Here is a 20,950-nt window from a genome sequence, read left to right as displayed (position 1 = left end):
TGGCCGGCGAGCCTGATTTCAAGGACTTCATGAGAATTAATGATTGGTCCATAGAGATAGCAGGGAACTGCATGAGGGAGAATTCAGAGCTTACAAAAACACTAGGGGAATCTAGATGTGCTGTTGGAACCAACAACTGTATTTCAAAGGAGTCCTGTATTTTTTAAATTTTATCGTGGAAAAAAGAGGCCATCATATTAGTCCATTCACTGGTTGGTACAAACTGGCGTCTAATAGTTGCGGGTGATGAAAAGTTTTTGACAATGTTATAAACTTCTCTACTTTTATTGCCGGCCTGGTCAAGTTTCGTTGAAAAAAAGAATTTCTTACCCTCGCGAACTTTCCGGTAGTGGTCTCTTAGGGCTGCTTTAAAGATACGTTTTTCGTGGGCCGTGTAGTTTACACGCCATATCCTTTCTAAATGTTTACATGCACTTTTCCTTTTCCTTAGAGCTTCTGTATACCAGGGGGCAGAAGCACGATTCGTCTTAGCCACTCTCAGGGTAAGGGGGGCAAGTTCTGAAGCTCTAAGGGACAGCCATTGTTCCAAAGAGTGCACATCACTTTCAAGAATCCCACAAGATGGAATAGGGTGGGATTGCAAAGCGCCTTGTATCGCCTCAGGAGTAATTAGGTTAAAAGGCCTAAAACTACTGGCACGGACCTTTTCCTGGGATCGGGACCTATTAAGTTCCCTAGAGACTCTAAACTTTATCAGACAGTGGTCAGACCAGGTAAGGGGAAGAGGAGCCTCAACTTATATCAGTTTGGAAGAGAAAATCTGGTCTAATGTATGGCCCTTATCGTGCGTAGGTAGATGTACAAAAGGGATCAGATGTAGTATATCAAGGGATTCACACAGTTTGAGAGCCTCAGGTTCTAACAGATTATCCATATGTAAATTAAAATCTCCAAGGACCAGGCAATGACTATATTTAGCAGCTAAAGGGGAGATAGTGGGGCTAATCGCCTCCAAAAACTTCCCAGCAGGCCCTGGCGGGCGGTAAATAGTCAGCTGCATAAAAGCTTCATGCCATACGCTACGCGCAGTGGACGCGCGCTGTGACAGAATATTCATTTAGCTCATTCACGGTACCATCCCCTTTGTACATTTCATGTGCTGCTCTTTTTTTTAAATAATCGCCGAATTGCTTTTAAAATTGTCAAGAAACTAATTTTTAAAACCATTTAAAACACTTACACGCACTTCTGCACCCTTGGACACCCGACACCCGCATTCTCCCCGGTCCACCACGGGAATTCTTCCCGATTGATGTGGAGGGAGGGGCGGTTACAGCAACAACTTCCGGGCTAGAGGGGAGGAGGGCTCTACGTCATCCTGCACTCTGATAGTTAGCTGCATAAAAGCTTCATGCCATACGCTACGCGCAGCGGACGTGCGCAGCGGGCGCGCCAAAGGCACACCCGTCTGCGCCCGTCCGCGGCCGTCCGGGCCATGAACCCTGCCCGGTTATTTACCCATACTAGAAGCTACAGCCCCAACTCCTTACTGAAACTAAGAAGAAAGCTACTCCTTGCCTCTCTACCTGGAACCCAGCATGTGAATACACAGTCTGCCCACACTGTGGATTTCTGCCTCTTCTTGACCCCCCAATCAAAACCTCACAGCGGAACATGTTCCTCCTGAACTGCAGGTCACTCCCCAAGCACACTACAGAGATATCCATGCTCCTAGAAGAACTTAAACCAGATATCTTATTTCTAACCGAGACCTGGCTTCATTCCGATTCAGAACCTGACCTTATTCAGGCTCTACCTCAAGGATATCAAATCTCACGTGAAGACCGCATAACGGGAAGAGGTGGCGGCCTAGCAGTCATCTATAAAGACTCCTTTGGGTGCCGCAGCTCTCCTAACCCTATACCTGACTGTGAAAGCCTCTCCTTTTCCATAGACTTTTCGCCCACAAGCACGTTCTCAGGGATACTTATATACCGCCCTCCTGGGACCTTGGGTCAATTCCTCCACTCCCTGCCTTACACTCTAGCCAATCTAGCCTGTAACACATCTAACTTCACTCTCCTAGGAGATCTCAACATCCATCTTGATGATGCCACGGACCACACCGCCCTAGAATTGTCTATCAGCCTCTCTGCACTTCAGCTTAAACAGCTAGTGCAAAAACCCACCCACGCCAAAGGGCATCTCCTTGATCCCATCTTCAGCAACTGCACAGAGCTCTCAGTAGGAACCCCTCTCCCCCTGCCATGGACAGACCATTTCCTCATTCCCTTCTCCTGGCTAATCCCACTCTCCCACCCTCCCACCCTCCCCCCACTACAGTTATCCACACGAAACGCAACTGGCCAAAACTCTCCCATGCTGATTGGGTAAAGAGCCTCGAGACCTCCATACCATCCAGCACCTCCGACCCCACTCTAGCTAATGAAAACTATAATAAATGGATCTCGAATTCACTTGACTCTGTACTTCCCTTAATACGCACTGAATCCAAGCGCAGCACTCGAACCGCCCCCTGGTACTCCCCTGGCTTACGGGAAAAGAAACGCCTCTGCAAAAAACTCGAGAGGAAATGGCGAATGGATTACTCTCCCTCCGTGAAAACAGCTTACAGAGCCGCAATAAGAACAAATAAAAACGAAATTCAGATCGCGCAAGCAACTTTTTTTGAAAATAAAATCAATACAGCTGCCTCTAAGCCTAAGGAAATATATCAAATTGCGAAAACCCTCCTTAAGCTCCCAGAAAAATCCCTTAACCCCCTCAATGCGCAAACCCGTTGTAATAACCTGGCTGAGTTTTTTTTCCCAGAAATACAAACCATTTACACCTCCTTCCCCCACATCCAGCCCCCCATTCCACCCACCAAGCTGCACGAGCTGGGACTTCGCGCCCCAGTAACACTCAGGAACCTTCCACATCTTGATTCCACCTCGCTAGAAACCATCATGCGTCAGGTGAATTCCGGCTCTCCCAATGACCCAGCACCTCCATGCAATCTGCTGACAGTAACCAACCACACCCTACCCACCATCCTCAACTTGCTTAATGCCTCGTTGTCCACTGGGACTGTCCCACCCCCCTGGAAGCAGGCCATGGTGAAAGCTCTCCTTAAAAAATCCAACTTGGACCCAGACAACCCAGGGAACTACCGACCAATCTCCCTACTACCATGGCTAAGCCCGATCCGTGAAAAACACGTCAACAACGCACTGGTTGAATTCCTAGAAAACAACCACCTACTCGACCCCTCCCAGACGGGATTCCGTCCCATGCATGGGACCGAAACCGCCCTCATTGCAGTTACAGAAGAGGCAAGGAAGATCATGGATCAAGGAGGATCTGCCGCCATCATCCTCCTCGACCTAAGTGCCGCCTTCGACACTGTAAACCATAACATCTTACTGCAAAGACTCGCGAGCCTAGGAGTCTCCGAGAAAGCTTTGGCGTGGCTCGAGTCTTTCCTGTCAGATCGTTCCTTTAGGGTCTTCGAGGGCGAAACCATCTCCCCTAGTAAGCCTCTCGGCTGCGGAGTGCCGCAGGGCTCTTCCTTGAGCCCTATGCTCTTCAATATATACATGAGCCCCCTAGCTGAGATTGTCCGTACTTTTGAAATAAAAATAATCACCTATGCGGACGATACTCAGCTAGTGGTGGCTCTCAACCAACTACACACTGCACCCAGCCATCTGAGGGACTGTTTGGAAGCAGTGTACTCATGGATGACATCGTCTTGTCTCAAATTGAATGGAGACAAGACCGAGCTGATGCGCCTAGGTAACTCCCCCAATCCTACCATCGATCACCTATGGCCCACCTGCCTTGGACCTGCCCCCACAACCAAGGATACAATCAAGAGCTTAGGCATCTGGTTGGATACATCTCTTAACTTTAGTTGCCAAGCAGCCAAACTCTCAGCGACGTGCTTTGGTTTGCTCAGGCTCATTCGGAAAATCCTTCCTCTTCTACCCACCAGGCAAGACAAATTATGATCCAAGGTCTCATCCTGTCGCGCCTTGACTTTGGGAATGACCTTTACCTGGGGGCCCCTCAGGCCGCTCTACGCAAGCTCCAGGTCATCCAAAATTGCGCAGCCCGAACCCTCCTCCAGATCCCTCGTCGACTCTCCATCAAATCCGGACTGAAGAATCTTCATTGGCTTCCAGTGAGGCAAAGAATTGAATTTAAGAGCCTATGCATCATCCATGGAGCCTTTTGGAAAACAGGCGCTCTCATTAACCAATCACTGGCCATCCCTTACATACCGAACAGACAGCTCAGATCAATTTCCTCTTTCCTTACCACTGTGTCCAGGATCAAAAGAGTTAGATGTGGGGGACGCGCATTCTCCTATAACTCGGCCAAACTCTGGAACGCCCTCCCCCTCCATCTCCGATCAGAGCCCAACCTGCTCTCCTTCCGTAAACAGCTAAAAACCTTGCTCTTTAATAAATCAGACTAAGTGTCTCAATTCTCACCCACACGCCTTGTCTGGGACGCCTCAGGGTAGCTATCGCGCTCAATAAATCCTCTTTTCATTTCATTTCATTCATTCATAAATAACCACCCCGGCTATGGACTGATGGGCCGAGATGGTTAAAAGAAAACCCAAGGATCAGCCCCCTCAATCTCTGTAAGAGCTAGCGAGACACAGCTGAGGGTGCTTTTATAGATAAGGGCCACCCCCCGCCCCTCCCTTCGCACCGATCTTTCCTCAGAATCTTATAACCTGAGGGGATCGCGCCGGCGATAGTGAGATTAGAAGTCTCGGTCAGCCATGTTTCAGTTAAAAACATCATGTCAGGGCTAGAGTCCACTAATAGTTCCTGAAGTTGAAGCTCAAGTTTTTTAACTGAGCGTGTATTAAGCAATGACGCTAGTAGGTACATGCCTCCCCCTCGGGTTTTGTTATTCGCTGGAGTCGGTGTTCCACCACACATCCCAAGGGCATGGGAGACCTGCCAATTGCAATTTTTGCATTGGACAGCCTCTGCACTCAACGGCATGGGAAAGTGGGGCCTACAACTCATACGTCTACCAATACTGAGTAAGATATCCCTCTCATATTTAATATGTGTGGGTCGCTCTGGAGATAAACAAGTAGCAACTCCAGCGCCAGCCGCCTCTGGGACGCTGACGGGCGCAGACGGGCTTGCCTTAGGCATGCCTTTGGCGCGACCGCTGCTCGCGTCTGCTGCGCGGTCGCGCAGCGTCCCGTTTTTTAGCCAGCGTTGGATTAACAACTAGGCCGCGTCCATCGGTAGAAATGTTTGAAAGATCAGGGTTCGATTCGCCCACCCACTCCAGCAGCAATGTTCAGTTTTTTTTAAAAACATCCCCAAATTCTGGCACAATACACAATTCAAAATGACAATGATTAAAAAATCAGGTTAAAATATTGAAAATCAAGGCTTCAAAATAACGGAAAAGCAATTCAGAGGGACAGAGTGTCTGTTCTGATTACGGGCTCCTCATGTTCCTGCCAGACGCTGGGAACGCCCTTTGGGGTGCGAGGGCCTTGCTGGAGACCTTGGGGAGGGTGGTGGGACTCCGGGTGAACTGGACTAAGTCGTGTTTGTTTCCTACTAGATCAGACAGGATAGACCATCAGAGGGCGGGGGATGTTCCGTGGGAAGGCCGGTGCTTGCCATACTTGGGACTCAGATTTATCATGCTCATGACGACTTCTTGGAGGGTAATGTGGGGCGAGCGGTGTGCAGAGCAAAAACCTGTTTTGATTTTTGAGGGACTCTTCCTCTATCGGTTGCAGGCAGGGTTGCCTTCGTGAAGATGGTTATCCTGCCCAGGTTTCTCTATTACTTTGGGACGCTCCCCGTTTGGATCCAAGGTAAGCCCTTTGCCCAGCTTAATACTTTGATTACAGGGTTTATATGGGGAGCTGGGAGACGGAGGGTTGCTCTGACCACCCTGCAGCGGTCCAGGGCGGAGGGAGGCCTTGCGCTGCCGGACCTAAAGGCCTATTATCCTGCCGCGCAGCTCCAATGGTTTACGAAATGGGTTGCGGGCAATATTAGGCGCCCGGGGAATCAGGGGGGGTTGGATCCGAGTTGGTGCCTTTTGTCCTGTGTGCTGCTACGGATACCATTGAGAGGTGACTTGCTGCCACCAGATTTATGCACGGTGCGGCAGTGTTGGGCACGCTTGACCAGGAGGGCACACGTCAAGACTCCCTATGCGCTCGAGATCCCGCTGAGGATGTGTGAGGTGTTACCTCACGGGGGTTTGGAGCCAATTGCTGACCTGGGAGGAGGCGGGAGTTACCGCAATAAGGGAACTATACGAAGATGGCAATCGCCTCCCTTTTAATGATCTCAGGGAGCGACAGGATCTTCCGCGGGGGGCTTTCTCCTGCATGCGGTCCTGACAGCAGCTAGCAGGAAGCATTGGCGAAAGGGATTGTTGGAGCCTGACACGTCTCTCGCCTGTCAATATATAGTAATGGCGGATCACCCGGGACATGAGTCAACCCTTGACGGCGTTGCGGCTCAAGTGGGAGGCGGATTTGGGGGAGCCCATTGCAGAAAAACCCTGGGAGGCGATTGTTGAGCGGCCGTGGAAAAGCTCTCCAATTCTATGTCTTCACATAAGGCCTACCTCACGCCCGGCAAAATTAATAAATATTTTGGGGTGTCAGCCACCTGTCCCAGTTGTGACCAGGAAGGGGCGAGTTTTTACCATATGTTCTGGGACTGTCCACAGGTGGGAGACTACTGGCAAGGGGTGACGACTGCTTTGACGACTGACAGAGAGGGAGGTAGCCATGAAACCAGGGGTTTGCTTGTTACATTGGTTTCCACACACTGCCAAGACTAAGATTACCAGCAAGTTCATTGATTTGAGGTTGGCCTTGGCTAAGAGAGAACTTACTTCCCACTGGAAGGCGAGACAGGGACCTAGTCTAGCACGCTGGGATAGGGAGCTGGTGAAATGGGCAGAAAGTGAAGGGAACTATAGATTAAGTATGGCTCAGCGTAGTGGGAGAGAGAAGTCCTTGGAAATGGCTCGAGCATGGGTGGCACTCATGGAACTGGCCAAGCACCCGATTGTAGAAGACGAGAATACACTTGATGAAGGGGAAGATGCGGGGCCCCCTGAGCGGCCCCCCGCCTGCGGGAGTAAAGAGCAAGATGGGACCAATGAGGACTGATAGGGAACTTAACCCTGTGTTCCTGATCCGCTACAGATGGCAACCTGCGAGGTAGGGATTCTGATAGGTGGTACAGGAATTTTGTTTGACTTCCTGAATATTTTAGCGACCGGTGGCATTCATGGGTGGGTGGTTGTGATGGGGGGTCTCTGTTGGGCAGGGAAAGAATAAAGCACAGAGCAGCAACCCTGCCATTACAGAGACAGCCCCCCCGGAGACAAGGGGACATAAGTAAAAATGTCACGATAACATGCAACAGGACTACAACCCCAACCAAAGACAAGGAAGGGGAACCAGTCGGGGACACACAGGGAACGACAAAACTCCAAGACATCCCCATCACAGAGTGTGACAACCCCCATCAGGACCAAGGGCAGAGGCACAGCCCAAAAAAACCAACTTCAAGGATCGCAAAGAGCCAGAATTACCAACAAACCTATCCTCCCATGTGACAACGGGAGGAAAAAGGGACAGCCTGACAGAAAGAGGGAAAGAATGTACTTATAGAAGACACAGCCACCCACAGGGAAGCGAGTGCAAAAGACCAAATCACAAGCCCTCACAGAACATGGAGGAAGGGCGGGCCGTGAAGGAATCTGCGGCTAGAATCGTCTCTACCAGATACATCGTTACCGAAGGTAAGTAACTGGTACATCTGATAGAGATTACTAGCCGCAGATTCCTTCACGTAGAATAGATACCTTAGCCATACCCATGGGAAAGGAGGGTCTGCGAGAGGACCCCACCCACCTGGGCACAACAGAGGGCCGCACGGGGGCAGAGTCTGAAAACAGGACGAGGAGGCCCGTCCCCCAGTCAAAGGGAAACCCCTGCCAGCAGGAGGCCACCAAACCCAAGGGGGTAGAGGGACGGGGAGGGAGAAGAGATAGTCTGTTCTCACTCAGCAGAGGAAACAAGGCAAGGCGCAAAGAGGCCAAACACCCTACGCCCACGCGAGGCAACAAAACCTCCACCCAAGGCAAGGAAAGGAGCACTGAAGGAGAAGAGCAACCTAGAGACTCCAAGGAGAAGAGGCAGAGCAAAGGCAATCCCATACAGGACGGCGCCGGTAGCAAGAAGCAGGTGGAAGCCGAATAGGGGAACTCAAGGTCACCCAGGAAGAATCGTCCAACGCCCCGCAGGGACAAACTGCGCCTGCAAGAGGGTCCAGAAGTCAGGGACCATCCCCTCCACAGGGAGGAGAGATAGAACCGAGTGCAAGGCCCACTGGAAGCAGCGGAGAAGGCAGGATGACAGTCCCACTAAAGCCCCAAGAAGGCACCACGGTTCAGAAAGAACAAGTGGGCGGCACTGGCAAGCTCCGCCAGACGCCAGGGGCACCACAGAACGAAACACAAAGCAAAAAGGCAAAGAAGGTTGCATCCGCAACATACCATAACGCTACAAAGAGCAGAAGCCCGCATGCGACCACAACTCCCCAGCACATACCAGGGCTATATAACAGCCAACCCTGCCCCACATAGAGCATGTCATATCCCAAGACATGGGAACCTCTTAGGAAGAAACGTCCGCAGCAGAGGAGAACAAAAAAAGACCAGCGGCAAGAAACCCCGCAGGAGGCCTATCAAGCAGCCAGAGGGGCAGCGCAGAAGGCCTAATCTCAGGCCCAGCACGGTGTAAAAAAAACAAAGGAAAAACACAGTCAAAAAGGGCTGGCCAGCAGCCAACAGAATCACAGCCTCAGCAAGGAGGACTCGAGTGGCTATGCACCACACAGAACAGACAACAGGGGCGACCCGCCCTAACGGAAGAACAGCTCCAAGAACCAGATCAATAAGCAGGTCACTGAGGAGGAGAAGATGGAGGGGAGGAGAAGGAGGAGGAGGAGGAGGACGAAGACCCGCCAAGAACCTCTGGATGGCTGAGTCCGCAGGGGCATGGAACAAAATACCACCATCGAAGGGGAGGTCCACCAGCCGTTCTCGAACATTCTCCGGAAACACACTGTCCCGAAGCCAGGCATGGTGACGAAGGGCAACCGAAGAAGCTATGGCACGACCCAGCACCTCCGAGATGTCCAGAGCGGAGCGAAGGCTAAACGCCGCCAGCTCTCGACCATCAAAGACATGGTGTCTCAAATCCACACAGGCACCCTCCTGAGAAGCGGCAGACATAAGGGACTCCGCCAAGTCCCACAGGCAAGAAGTGGCCCTAGCCAAAACACACAGTGTTTTAAGGGCCCGCAGAGCCGCACTGGTTGAGGCAAACATATTACACCCCCAGGAGTCCAGCCAGCGGGCCTCCCGTGACAGGGGAGACAGCAGCGGCAAAGCAGGAAAGGCAGACTGCAAAACGGGGCCTCTGGTCAAAGGGTGAAGAGAAAGGCATACCGGATCAAGCGGTGCCGGATGGTGGCAGTGCAGAAGGTGCTGGGGCACCGGGTCCCCCGTGGCGGGTCGACCCCAAGTCCCCAAGAGAGAAGAGTGGAGTGAACGCTCGAAGGGAAGCAACAGTTCCCTACCACCAGGGCCCTGATGGAGAACCTTCAGAAGATGATCTGTGGGGAAATGGGTATCTGGATCACCCATGCGCAAAATTCCCACAGCCGTGGAAATAGCGCGGGCGAAAGCCGCGCCCGCCTTCGAAGGGTGGAGGGGAAAGCAGCTCCTCGTTAGGTGACGGCTGCAAGCTAAGGCGGCCATCCCCCAAGCCAACCGGAGGAAGGAAGGGCTATGGCCGGAAGGAAGAGGGACCGGCGAAGGCCGCGGTCGTGGAGACGGCGGGGAGCTGCCTTTAGACGATGTTGGGGAAAAAGCCACAACACGGCAGCCCGTCACCGGCGAGGACGACACCAGCAACCGCCAAACCTCTCGAGAAGAGGAGGCATCCAAAGACGAGTCAACGACCCGATGTCGGCCCAGCACCATAGAGTCCGCAACCTGGGGCAGGACACAGTCGTCGACCGGCGCCGGAGGAGACGCCGGGGTGACCTCCGACAAGGCACACGGCGCAGGAGACCGGAGCTGGGCCGGAGCCGGGGTGAAGATGGGACCTTCACCCCGGGACGAGAAGGGACCGGGGAGGGACGAGGAGTCCTACGCCAGCCGCAACCCGTGACAGGGTGAGATGGGCCCTCCGCCGGCCCCTGTGGCGCCACCAGGGCCAGCAGCCGCCAGCGCCATAGCAGCGACACCTCGGACAAGGCCGCCGCCTGTCCAGAGGACCAAGAGGGGCTCGGGGGTGTGACCCGAGCCCCGGCGGCCTCCCACGACACCACAGGGACTCCCGCAGGAGTTTGCGGCAAAGCAGCGGCGCCGTGGTCTGAAAGAGGAACCCCCGAAGGGTCGCACCCCAGTGGCACCACATCCTCCAAGCCTGGATCCGAACCAGTCGGCGCCGGGGCCGGAGCCGCCGGCGACACCGCGGAGGGCCCGCACACTGCAAGGGATCCGCTGGCATCCCAGGAGGGGAAGCAGGAGGAGGAGAAGCCAGTGAGGCCTGCAAAGCCGCCACATATGTCTCCATCTGGGCTCTGGTCGCCCCCACGCTGGGAAACAGCGGATAAGGGGAAGACACGTGGGGCTGCACCACCCGCGGAGAGCCCACGCCCCCGACAAGCCGGAACCCGACCCTCGGGGACAAACTGCGACACTTACCAAGAGGTGAGCGACGCTCTTGCAACCTAGGAGAAGATCGAAGTCGGCAAGGGAAGCCGCGGGTCCGAGAACCGACGCCGACCTGGACACACAACCCGAAAGAAGTTTCATCCGGCGCTCCCGCCGGGACTTCGGCTTCATCTGCTGGCACACCTCTCAGTCAGTGGAGTCGTGGTGCTCCCCCAAACACCACATACAGATGGGGTGAGGATCCGTCGCCGACATAAGGCGGCCACACGACGAGCAAGTTTTAAAGCCCGAAGGCATTCGCACACTGTTTCCACACACGCAGCAATAGCATAAGGGAAAGACCTAATCAGGCCCAGAGCACAAACCGGATCCGCGTTGCACGCGGAAAAGGAAAAAACTAACATAGGGGCGCCGGGGTGGGACTTATGTGACCTCGCTGACGTCACGTACGCGGACGATGCCTGGATGGAGTCACGTGATGCGGTCCCCCCCCCCCCGGCGTGCATGGATGCTGGGAAAAAAAAGTTTTCCGGGTCCAGTCTCAGGCCTGGGTATAATTCTACGTGAAGGAATCTGAGGCTAGTAGTCTATCAGATCACCTGCACTACTCGCCCCTTGACAGAGTGAAGGAATGCCTTCAATGCAAGTAGATCGCCCGGAGCTCCAGAAGGTTGATATGGAGCCTGGACTCCGCCGGAGACCAAAGGCCTCTGATCTCCACCTCTCCCATGTGGCCGCCCTATCCCAGAAGGGACGCATCCGTCACCACTGTGTGCTCTGGTTGGGGAAGGGAGAGGGATTTGACATTGACCAGACGCCGGTTCGTGAGCCACCACTGCAATTGTTGTGCAGTACCCTCCGAGATCTGGACGTAATCGGACAGGTTCCCCTGCAGATCCCGCATATGCCATCTGGCATGATCGACCTGCAGGATGCATGAGGCCCAACAGCCTCGTGGTCAGCAGGACCGAAACCAAGGATAGAGGCTGAACGATCGAAATCAGAACCTGAATATCCTGGACTCGCCGTTCAGGATAGACCCGAAAGTGCGTCGTATCTGGAACCGCTCCAATGAAGAGGAGCTTCTGAGAGGGAATCAGGTGCAACTTTGGCACATTGATGGAGAACCCCAGCAAAGGTCGGCAGTAGTCTGGAGGTGGGAGACGACTGTACGGGGCGAGCCCGCCTTCAACAGCCAGTTGCCGAGATAGGGGGGAAGACTGGAACTCCTGATCTACGCAGGCGAGCTGCGACCACTGCCATCACTTTCGTTAAACAACCGAGGGGTGCTGGTAAGGCCAAAGGGGAGCACGGTAAACTGAAAGTGCTTGTGGCCTACCGCAAAATGCAGGTAACGCCGGTAGGACAGGAATGTGAAAATATGCGTCCTGCAGGTCCAACGCTACCATCCAGTATCCAGGGTCGAGGGCAGACAAGACCTGACCCAGAGTGAACATCTTGAACTTCTCCTTCCGGAGGAAGCGATTGACATCCCTGAGATCCCAGATAGGATGCAGGCCCTTGTCCTTCTTGGGCACCTGAAAGTAGTGGGAGTAACAACCACAACCTACTTCTGGTGCAGCAATGCGATCGATGGCCCCCTTGAGGGCCACGACTTCCTGTTGAAGTGCCAAGTTAACCCCCGACATGCGGTGGTACTGCGGTGGCATGGCTGGAGGGGTAGTCTCAAAGGGGAGGGAGTAGCCCCTTCGGACTATTTGTAAAACCCACCTGTCTGAAGTGATGGTGCACCAGTGGGGGAGGTGATGGCAAATCCTGGCGCCCACTGGCGTTTGATGGGCCTGAAAAACTGGAATAGGAAGGATTGGAGGCAGTGGTGGCTGGGGTCGAGGTGGACTGACCTGCCCGCTGGCCCCCTGACCCGGCAGGTCCCAAATCTGCGGCCACTCTGAGACTGTTGCTGCGAAGGCCTGTTGCTCCGAAGGCCTGTTGCTCCGAAGCAAACGTGTCGGGCGCCCCTTCTGTGGCCACGAAAGGAGCGAAAAGCAGAAGGCGGAGGAGGGCGCATTGCGGAAAGGCCCAAGGACTTGGCCATAGCCCGCGAGTCCTTAAAGCACTCCAACGCACTATCTGCTTTGTTGCCGAAAAGGCGAATGACATCAAAGGGCATGTCCATCAGAGTGTTCTGGACATTCCCCGAAAAACCAGTTGCCCTGCCTGGCGAGTCGACAGAGTCAAGGCCACAACGAATAGTGAACTTGGCTGCATCCCCTCCCTTCAGCAATAGCTTGAGAGAGCACTATCCAGGCCTCCTCCGGACATTGAGGCAGCACGTTTGCCACCGTATCCCACACAGAGTGGGAGTAACAGCCCAAGAGGCATGCGGTGCTCACAGACCGCAGCCCTGAACTGGCGGAAGAAAAAATGTTACCGAAATGCTCCAGTTTCTTAGATTCCATGTCCGGTGGTGTGGTAGGGAATGTGCTCGGGACGCAGAGGCTTGGACAACCAAGCTCTTAGGGGTGGGGTGTTGGGAAAGGAAAATGGGGTCGCTCGGGGCCGGGCGATGGCGCCAGGCCACAATCCTATCCACAGGAGCCCCTATGTTGGGCCTGGACCAGGAGCCCAAAAGAACGTCCAAAAGTGCATCGTTGAAAGGCAGCAGTGGCTCAGAAGAGGTAGCCGCCGGCTGAAGCACTTCTGTTAGGAGTTTAGTCCTGACGGCCATTGTAGGGAACTCGTGGTGGAGGGCCTCGGCCGCCCTACGCAACACCACTGCGTAACTTGCACCCTCCTCTGTAGCCACGGTAGCAGAAGTCAGCATGCCAAGGTCAGGAGAGGTGTCAGGACCACTGGCCGTCCCCAACTCCTCTGCCCAGTCCTGATCAAACTCACACTGCGCTGCAAGAGGGTCCTCAGACCCCTCCCAGTCCTCCCCTTCCTCCGAAGGCTGATGAACAGGCCGAAAATAAGGAGGATGGATATAGGGATAGAGATTCCCCGTCGGCGTCGAACTACGCCGGTCCAGCGTCGTATCCACATCGGGGCTGAAACCGGGAGGGGGTGGGGGGGATGTCGTCCAGTGGGACGGGCGACATCAGAGGTGGTGCCGGTGGGGTCGACGTCAGTGGAGGTGTCACAAGGTCAAACGGGCGTCGACCGGGATCCATGCCTGGATCCATGGGGGTCCTGCAGCGCTGTGGCCAGAGCCAACAGTGATGCCGAAGCCGGAGCCGCTGGCAGTAAAGAGCTCGGAACCCCAGTTGGGCCCGTCGGGTCCGAAGGCACACCAGTGGGGCCCGACAGCCCAAGGAGGCGAGCCATGGTTTTTTTTTTTTAAAAACCTTTATTCGTGCATCTTAAAAGAACAAATACGGGCCTACAACCGTCAGGCCGGCCACGATACAGTAAAGCACTGATACCCACATTACAGCCCCCGTGCATCAACGGTCAGGATTAACAACAGGTTATGAGTCACATACTGGAGATATCTTTGAAACCCGGGGAAGGAGAGATGAAGGTTAATTTTAAGTTTTTTGATAATTTTATCAGAGAAAAAAGTCAATGAAGGATAAGAGCAAAGGAGATTCGAGTCCGCAAGATAGCTTCACCACACGGGCGAGCAGCAACATCAGTAAGAACAACAATGGAAGTAAAATCTCAAACAGTGAGGCGGTGCAGAGATATATCAGGATAGTCACATGAGCAAGTACGCGCCCCTCCAGAGCCGCCCCCACTCGATCCACCCCACACCCGGACCCCGAATCGAAGAAAGTAGAGCACAGAGACATAAAAGAAGAAAGGCCCATAGAACTAATTGAGAACAGAGTATTACCCCCCCACCCTACACCAATGCGGAGGCTACGGCCTACCCCCCCCAGCATAGTGCCTGTCGCCCAATGAACCCGAAATATAGAGAAGAGAGAAAGTAGGAACAGAGTAAAGAAGGGAAGAAGACAGAAAAGAAGGTGGGGAGGAGCCTACCGGACACCAGAGCGCCCCGAACCATCAGCCAGTTATGGCCCCCACACACTGAGAGCCCTCTACGCCAAAAAACGGCATGCAAAGATACCATGGCACCACAGTTTAAGCGAAGGGATACAAGTCGCGACGAGTGCGCGCAAAACATACATACAGTTCCAGTCCCAGGCCAGCCCGTCCATAAACCATAGCGATAGAAGTCAGTCTAGCCCTGGCCCGATCGCGGGCTTGGGATTAAACCAGCTCCTGCGTGAAGGCCCCGTGTCCCGAGCAGACAAAGACAAGATGGCCGCTTGTGAGAGGATGGTGAAGTAGGATCACAAAATGGCCACCGACCATCGATTGAGGTCCCTCGTTGCACCACATAAGATCCAAACCTGGCAAGTAAGGTACAGGAGTTCCACAAAAAGGCAGCAGTGGGCCACCGCGGACGGTTCCTCGAAGCCGTTAGGTATCGCTCAGCAGGATAGTCTCGCGGACGCGGTGAGGCAGGGAACAATGAAGCAGGCAGCCATGACCAGGGGGACAAAGTATCCGCAGTTGAGGTGGAAAGCGGTGGACCCTGGGCGCCGGGAGCGCTAGATGAAGGCACCAGTGTAGCACAATCATACACCGCCGTTGCGTCCCCGCAAGAGGACAAGAGCACCGGGAGACCCACGCCCTGTGGATGACAAACAGTGCGCTCACGACCCGCAGCCGACAGTATGGGGTCAAACCGCTCACTCAGCGCCTGCAGGCCAGCGCACATCTGTAGTTGAAAGTCCCGCAGGACAGCCAGAACGGAGCCGCATGTCAGCGGAAGCTGGGCCCCCACATCGGCAGCAATCCGGGACGGCACTGTGGAGCTGGTGTCCGGAAGAGGGAGGGCGAAGTGGGCAGCGGGCGAGACCGGAGTATCACCCCCCAGCCGCGAGCAGGCACTCAACGCCATGTTTTGCCGCTATACGTTGCAATGGCCAGGGGGGGGGGATCGTAGCAAGGGGTCAATTCCCCTCAGGTCTACGCCGCAACAGGAAAGGCCGACAGTCGCTTCTCTTCTCGACGGTCCCCCTCGCCGCTGGCTAGGCAATAGGCAAAGGGGGCATCAGCCTCCCACAGCTCGGTCCCCAGAGCGGGGCAGGAGACCCACCGCACCGGGGCCCACCCCACAGCTCCAGCCCGTCAGGCACAGGGTGCAGAAGGTGTCCGGCCGTCTCTCCCCGGGCTCATCCGGCAACGATCCATGGTGCGAGGCGAGATCGGGACCGCGGGGCTCAGATTAGCGCTAGCTGGTCCGGTAACTGCGGAGCTTCCAGGGGGCCGGCAAGGGCCGTAAGGGCGCAGGGTTTCAGTGCCGAGGACAAAAGCACCCAGAACTCGGGCATCCGGGCGGGTTGAGACTCCGGGAAACAGCAGCGCGGTCAGCGCGTCTTCGCACACGGTGCACCTCGAGAATCGGCGAGGATGGGCATCAGGATAGTAGTCCGAGGCCACGGACCGACGGAGCCGGGCGCTCAAGCGTCTGCTCCGGTCGCCATCTTGGCTCCTCCGAGGCGAGCCATGGTTGACAGAAATTCCTGCAGCTGGGCCGGAGTCGCCGATGGACCTGGGAAGGGTGGGTAGGCCGGCGGCAACTGCGTAGGCTCTGCCGGAGCTGCAGGAGAGGCACCACCTGCACCCTCATCCACGTCGCACAACCGGCGAGGGGAAGTCGGAGAGCGATGGCGCTTCTTCGACTTTTTGGAATGCTTCGTCTTACCTGACCCAGAGTGCGAAGACTTCAATCCTGACGAACGATGGTGGTGGCTCCGCGACCGGTCCCTCGACCTCCCACGGGACCGGGACCTTGAGCGGCATGGAGCCAACTGGCAGACTTTTAGCAACTTTCGGGACCGCTCCCGCAAACTCTTCGGCTCCGTGGCCCGGCAGTCGGAGCACGACTTGGGGTTGTGGTCGCGCCCCAGGCATTAAAAACACATGCGGTGCAGGTCCGTCACTGATATCATGTGATGACAGTCCCCACAGGACTTTAAGCATCTCCTACTGCACCAGGAGTCGATCGTCATCTCAGCGACCACGACGCCCCTTCCAACGCGCAGGGGTACTGCTGACGAAAACTTTCAGGATCCAGTCTGACGCCTGGGGTAGTTCTAAGGTAAGGAATCTATGACTAACGTGTTTCTTTCAGATTTTCCTCTCAGGTGTCTCCTCATTCCTTTTATCAATCAGTTAGTCGATGTGTTGAAACCTTGGGTTGTATTACAGAAAGTGCCCCAGGGGCGCAACGGGCATTTGTGCCAGCTTTGCATTTCCCTGGGGCACTTTGGTATTATGGAATGGGCCGCAGATGCTTGTGCGGCCTCTTCTGTAATACCGCTGGCGCACATAAAGTGCCAGTGCTATCCGCAGGGTAGGTTCCCTCATTTGTATGGGGGCGTGCAAATGAGGAAATCCCTTTGCCTCTGCACCAGCGCCCGATTACAGGCACTGGCGCAGAGGCAAAGAATCTGTGAGGAGGCGCGCTCACAGTGTACCACCTCGAAGGTGGTGCACTGTGGGTGCGACCCCTGAGAGCAGCTCTCTGGAGGGTCCTATGAATGCCCCAGACATCCCCTTGCAGATGGGTGCAGTTAATGACTGCACCCGCCTGCAAGGGGATCTCTAATCCCCTTTAAAAGTGTAGACGAGATGCCATCTGCAGAGTGAAAAGAGGGAGCAGCTTCAGAGCAGCCGCTCCGTTTTTCCTGAATGCCCTTCCCTGGGGACAGAGCAAGTTCACGGATGCCCCGGGGGCAGCTCATTCCCCACAATAGGGAACATTATCATTGTTTGCGTTTGGCACACCTTTTAAAAGGTGCGCCCGGAGCAAAGAATTAAAATGTGCAATGGACATAATACGGGCCCTTATGTTTGATAGTGCGGAGCATTCTCCTCAAGCATTCAACAGCTATGGAGTCCCTCCCACCGTTCCCCAAAAACAAGTTTTTCAGTAGATTTTTTCCAGTAAAAACTTTATTGCAGGAAGAATTTGTAGGTTTTAACCTGTTAACACTGTGCTAAAAAATGTAGAAAAAAGGTTGGAAGCTACGTTTTTTTAACAATGCACATGATATTTAAGATTAGGAGTAATATTTAAGGTTTTGCTTGTTGTCCAAGCCAGGCGGCGCAGAATTACCATATGGAATCCCACTCTGCCCGATTACAAATGAGTAGTTTTCATTTTTTCCCGTGTGAGAGAAAAAACAATTGATTTTTATGGGCAGTAAATTTCGCCAGAAAAATTGTTGCAATTAAAGTCAAGCCTCTCTCTTTTTCCTGACAGTGCTCACCCTTGCCAGAAATTACCTTACTACTCCCTCTGGTATGGTTTTACAATGAGTAAATTCAGCCCCAATTTAACCAATTTCACTCCTAATTGCCAGGACGAACTCGTAATCAGGGTCTGACTAGTTTTAAAATGGGATTGTAATTTGCAATGGGCCTTTGCGCCAATTGGCTCTATTGGAAATTGGGGGTCACATAGAGACCAGTCTAACGAATATTAGTTAGGCTGGCCGCAATTTAACTTTTAGTGGTTGGCTGCAAATGCAGGTATGGAGGACTGCTATGGACCGCTGACGTTTGTCTCTGTATCTGCATTCCCAAACAGGATTTTTTTTTTAAAGCAGCCTATTTCCATTAAAGGGCCAGGTGCCCCTAAAACGTGTTTCCTGTTTTGATAGACATTGGGGGGAAGAGAACCAGGTTGTTCCTACCCCAACGCAATAAAATAATCCCCAAACGAGAATGGATTGCCACAGTAACTGTAGTTACAAACCAGTGATGCAGCCTTTCCAAATTACAAATAGGAAGAGGCCGAATCTTCTATGTTACCTGTACCAGGAATTGTCACTCCGCCTTTCCATTAACGTTATGCCCAACATCTATCTGTGCTAAACAAAATATTTCTTATTTCCAATGATAATACAAAATAAGCGGTAGTGTCAGTTTGGAAAGTTGTGCTAAACGTGCATATGAACTTACAGCAATTTTGTTCTTAAGAACATTGAGCTTTTCTTGGGCAGCTTCCAGCTCGGCGTTAGCTTCTGCTAAGGCCTGTCTCTTGGGTGCGACTTCCAGGTACACCTCATAAAACTTGACAATATTTATGCACCAGGAGCACAGACCAGCAGCAGCGATGGACTTGGTGCGTATGAACTCAGGATCAAACTTCGGATCATTCTTATAGGGCCTGAGGATAGAAAATGGACAATGAAAATGACAAAGATAACCCAACACCCAGGTGTTCAAGAGTTAACCGTATAGACTGCATATATTTAAAGAAGGCACGGCACTAAAATTAAATTCACCTACAAAAAACATAATTTTCCACAAACTAGGCATACATGGGTTCTGTATTTGTGCCTTCCTCTAATAGGGCAGAACTAAAAAGGGTTCACTTCTACAGATTAACAAAAGAGGACACATACTAACAGCTGTTGGAGTAAGTCGGCCACAGTGCATGTAGAATGTCCATTATCAGATCATCCTTTGCAGACTTTGCTTACCTGCGCAGTCGCAAGCAATACCCAGTACTAAGTATTCCATAGAACTTCTATTATATTTGCCGAGAAGTTAAGAACTTATCATTAACTTTATCTGGCTAAATAGCCATAAAAGCACACAATTCAGTATAAACATGACATAAAATATTTGAAAACTAGTGAGAATAGTCAGTAAAAGCAATTGAGTTTTTCTCAGCACTTATGAGAACTATTAACACCAATACATTTTTTTAACAGAATTCACAACAACCATAAAAAAACACAATAGCAAAAGAAGCCATCAAAACATTGTTAAAACAACTAACAGGGATGTTATAGCGGAAACACCATTTATTTTCCTAACTACTAAAGCACAACTCATAATTAAGCACTCCATAACACATTTCTGGAGACCTGAAATGTAAATAAGTCATACCAGTCAAACAGTGTCAGATATTCGCACCCCTTAAAGGCGGGAGCAAAACACGAATACACGAGGGTCTATATGAAGTTCAGAATAGCATAAACTGGACTGTTCTTTGATTGGAGGAGTTATCACAAGTACAGTTGAGAAGAGTCAGGAACCAAGTAAGGCAAATGCCAACAAAAAGTGCAGAGTGCTAAGCCACGAACGTTACGCAACGGCATAAAATATGATCTGTGTTGCCGACTACGTATTAATGTAAAGTAAGCCCTTCATCCCTAAAGTAGTAATCAACTCGAAACGAATCACAACTGAGTGCATGGAGGGTGCCTTGAAATCCCGTGCCTTTGAGCCGAACTCAAAAACACAAGGTTTTCATTCGCACTTTAGAAGCAGCAGTAATGAACTCTAATTAGAGTTCCATAGCACCTGATTTACTAAACGAACAAGTTACTTACCTTCGGTAACGATGTATCTGTAAGAAACATTAGTTAGTTAGATTCCTCACCTTAGAATATCCCCAGGCGTCAGACTGGATCCGGAAGATTTTTCGTCAGCAATACCCCTTGCGCGTCGCTAGTCGTCGTCTGCGGCTCCGCGTCCGTCGTCGGCGTCGTGCGCCGGAATGACGTCGTCGGAGTACTTAGATGCCGCCCTCGCGCGCTGACGTCAGTTCTTGTACATAGCCTTCCGCGCCAGGAATGCAGAGCCATGCAAGAGACCGACACTGGTGCCAAAAAATTCTAGGGCCCTGAAAGGGATAGCCTTAACCCTAGATGTCAGTTCGCAGAACGGGGAGGATGGGTGGGTCGGTGAGGAATCTAACTAACTAATGTTTCTTACAGATACATTGTTACCGAAGGTAAGTAACTTGTTCATCTGAAAGAAACACGTTAGTTAGATTCCTCACCTTAGAATAGATACCCAAGCAATACCAACCCCGGTGGTGGGTCTGCGAACCAAGATCACACCAGAAAGTCCTGGAGGACAGAACGGCCAAAGAAGCCATCCCTCCGGACTTGGCTGTCTAGGCAATAATGCCTGGCAAACGTGTGCAGCGAAGCCAAAGTTGCCGCCTGACAGATGTCCTGCAAAGGGACTCCCCGTCCCAAAGCAGTAGTAGCCGCTGTGTCCCGAGTAGAATGGGCGTGCAGCCCAACAGGCGGTTCCTTTTTTGCCAAGGAATAACAGATTTTTATACACAAAATGACCCACCGGGAGATGGTCCGTTTGTGTACAGCTTTGCACCCACGTAGCCAACGAAAAGCTGGTCGTCCACTCGGAACTGTTTAGTGCGGTCCAAATAAAAGGAGAGCGCACGTTTTGGGTCCAGACGGTGGAGCCG

The 20,950-nt window shown here is 52.8% G+C and overlaps 1 protein-coding gene across 2 annotated transcripts in view; it reads right to left on the bottom strand.

Annotated features, from left to right (window-relative positions):
• DNAH17 (dynein axonemal heavy chain 17) overlaps positions 1-20,950 on the bottom strand; it is a 14,992,541-nt gene that overhangs the window by 3,516,469 nt on the left and 11,455,122 nt on the right. For both annotated transcript variants that reach the window (XM_085617470.1, XM_085617471.1), the window contains one exon: positions 18,682-18,889. In XM_085617470.1, the coding sequence (XP_085473596.1) occupies positions 18,682-18,889 (208 nt within the window). The remainder of the gene's footprint in view (positions 1-18,681; positions 18,890-20,950) is intronic.

Source organism: Triturus cristatus, chromosome 7 (assembly GCF_964204655.1).
Source record: "Triturus cristatus chromosome 7, aTriCri1.1, whole genome shotgun sequence".
NCBI classification, from domain to species: Eukaryota; Metazoa; Chordata; class Amphibia; order Caudata; family Salamandridae; genus Triturus; species Triturus cristatus.
The sequence above is the reverse complement of the archived record's forward strand: the minus strand, read 5'-3'. Positions and strand labels throughout refer to the sequence as shown.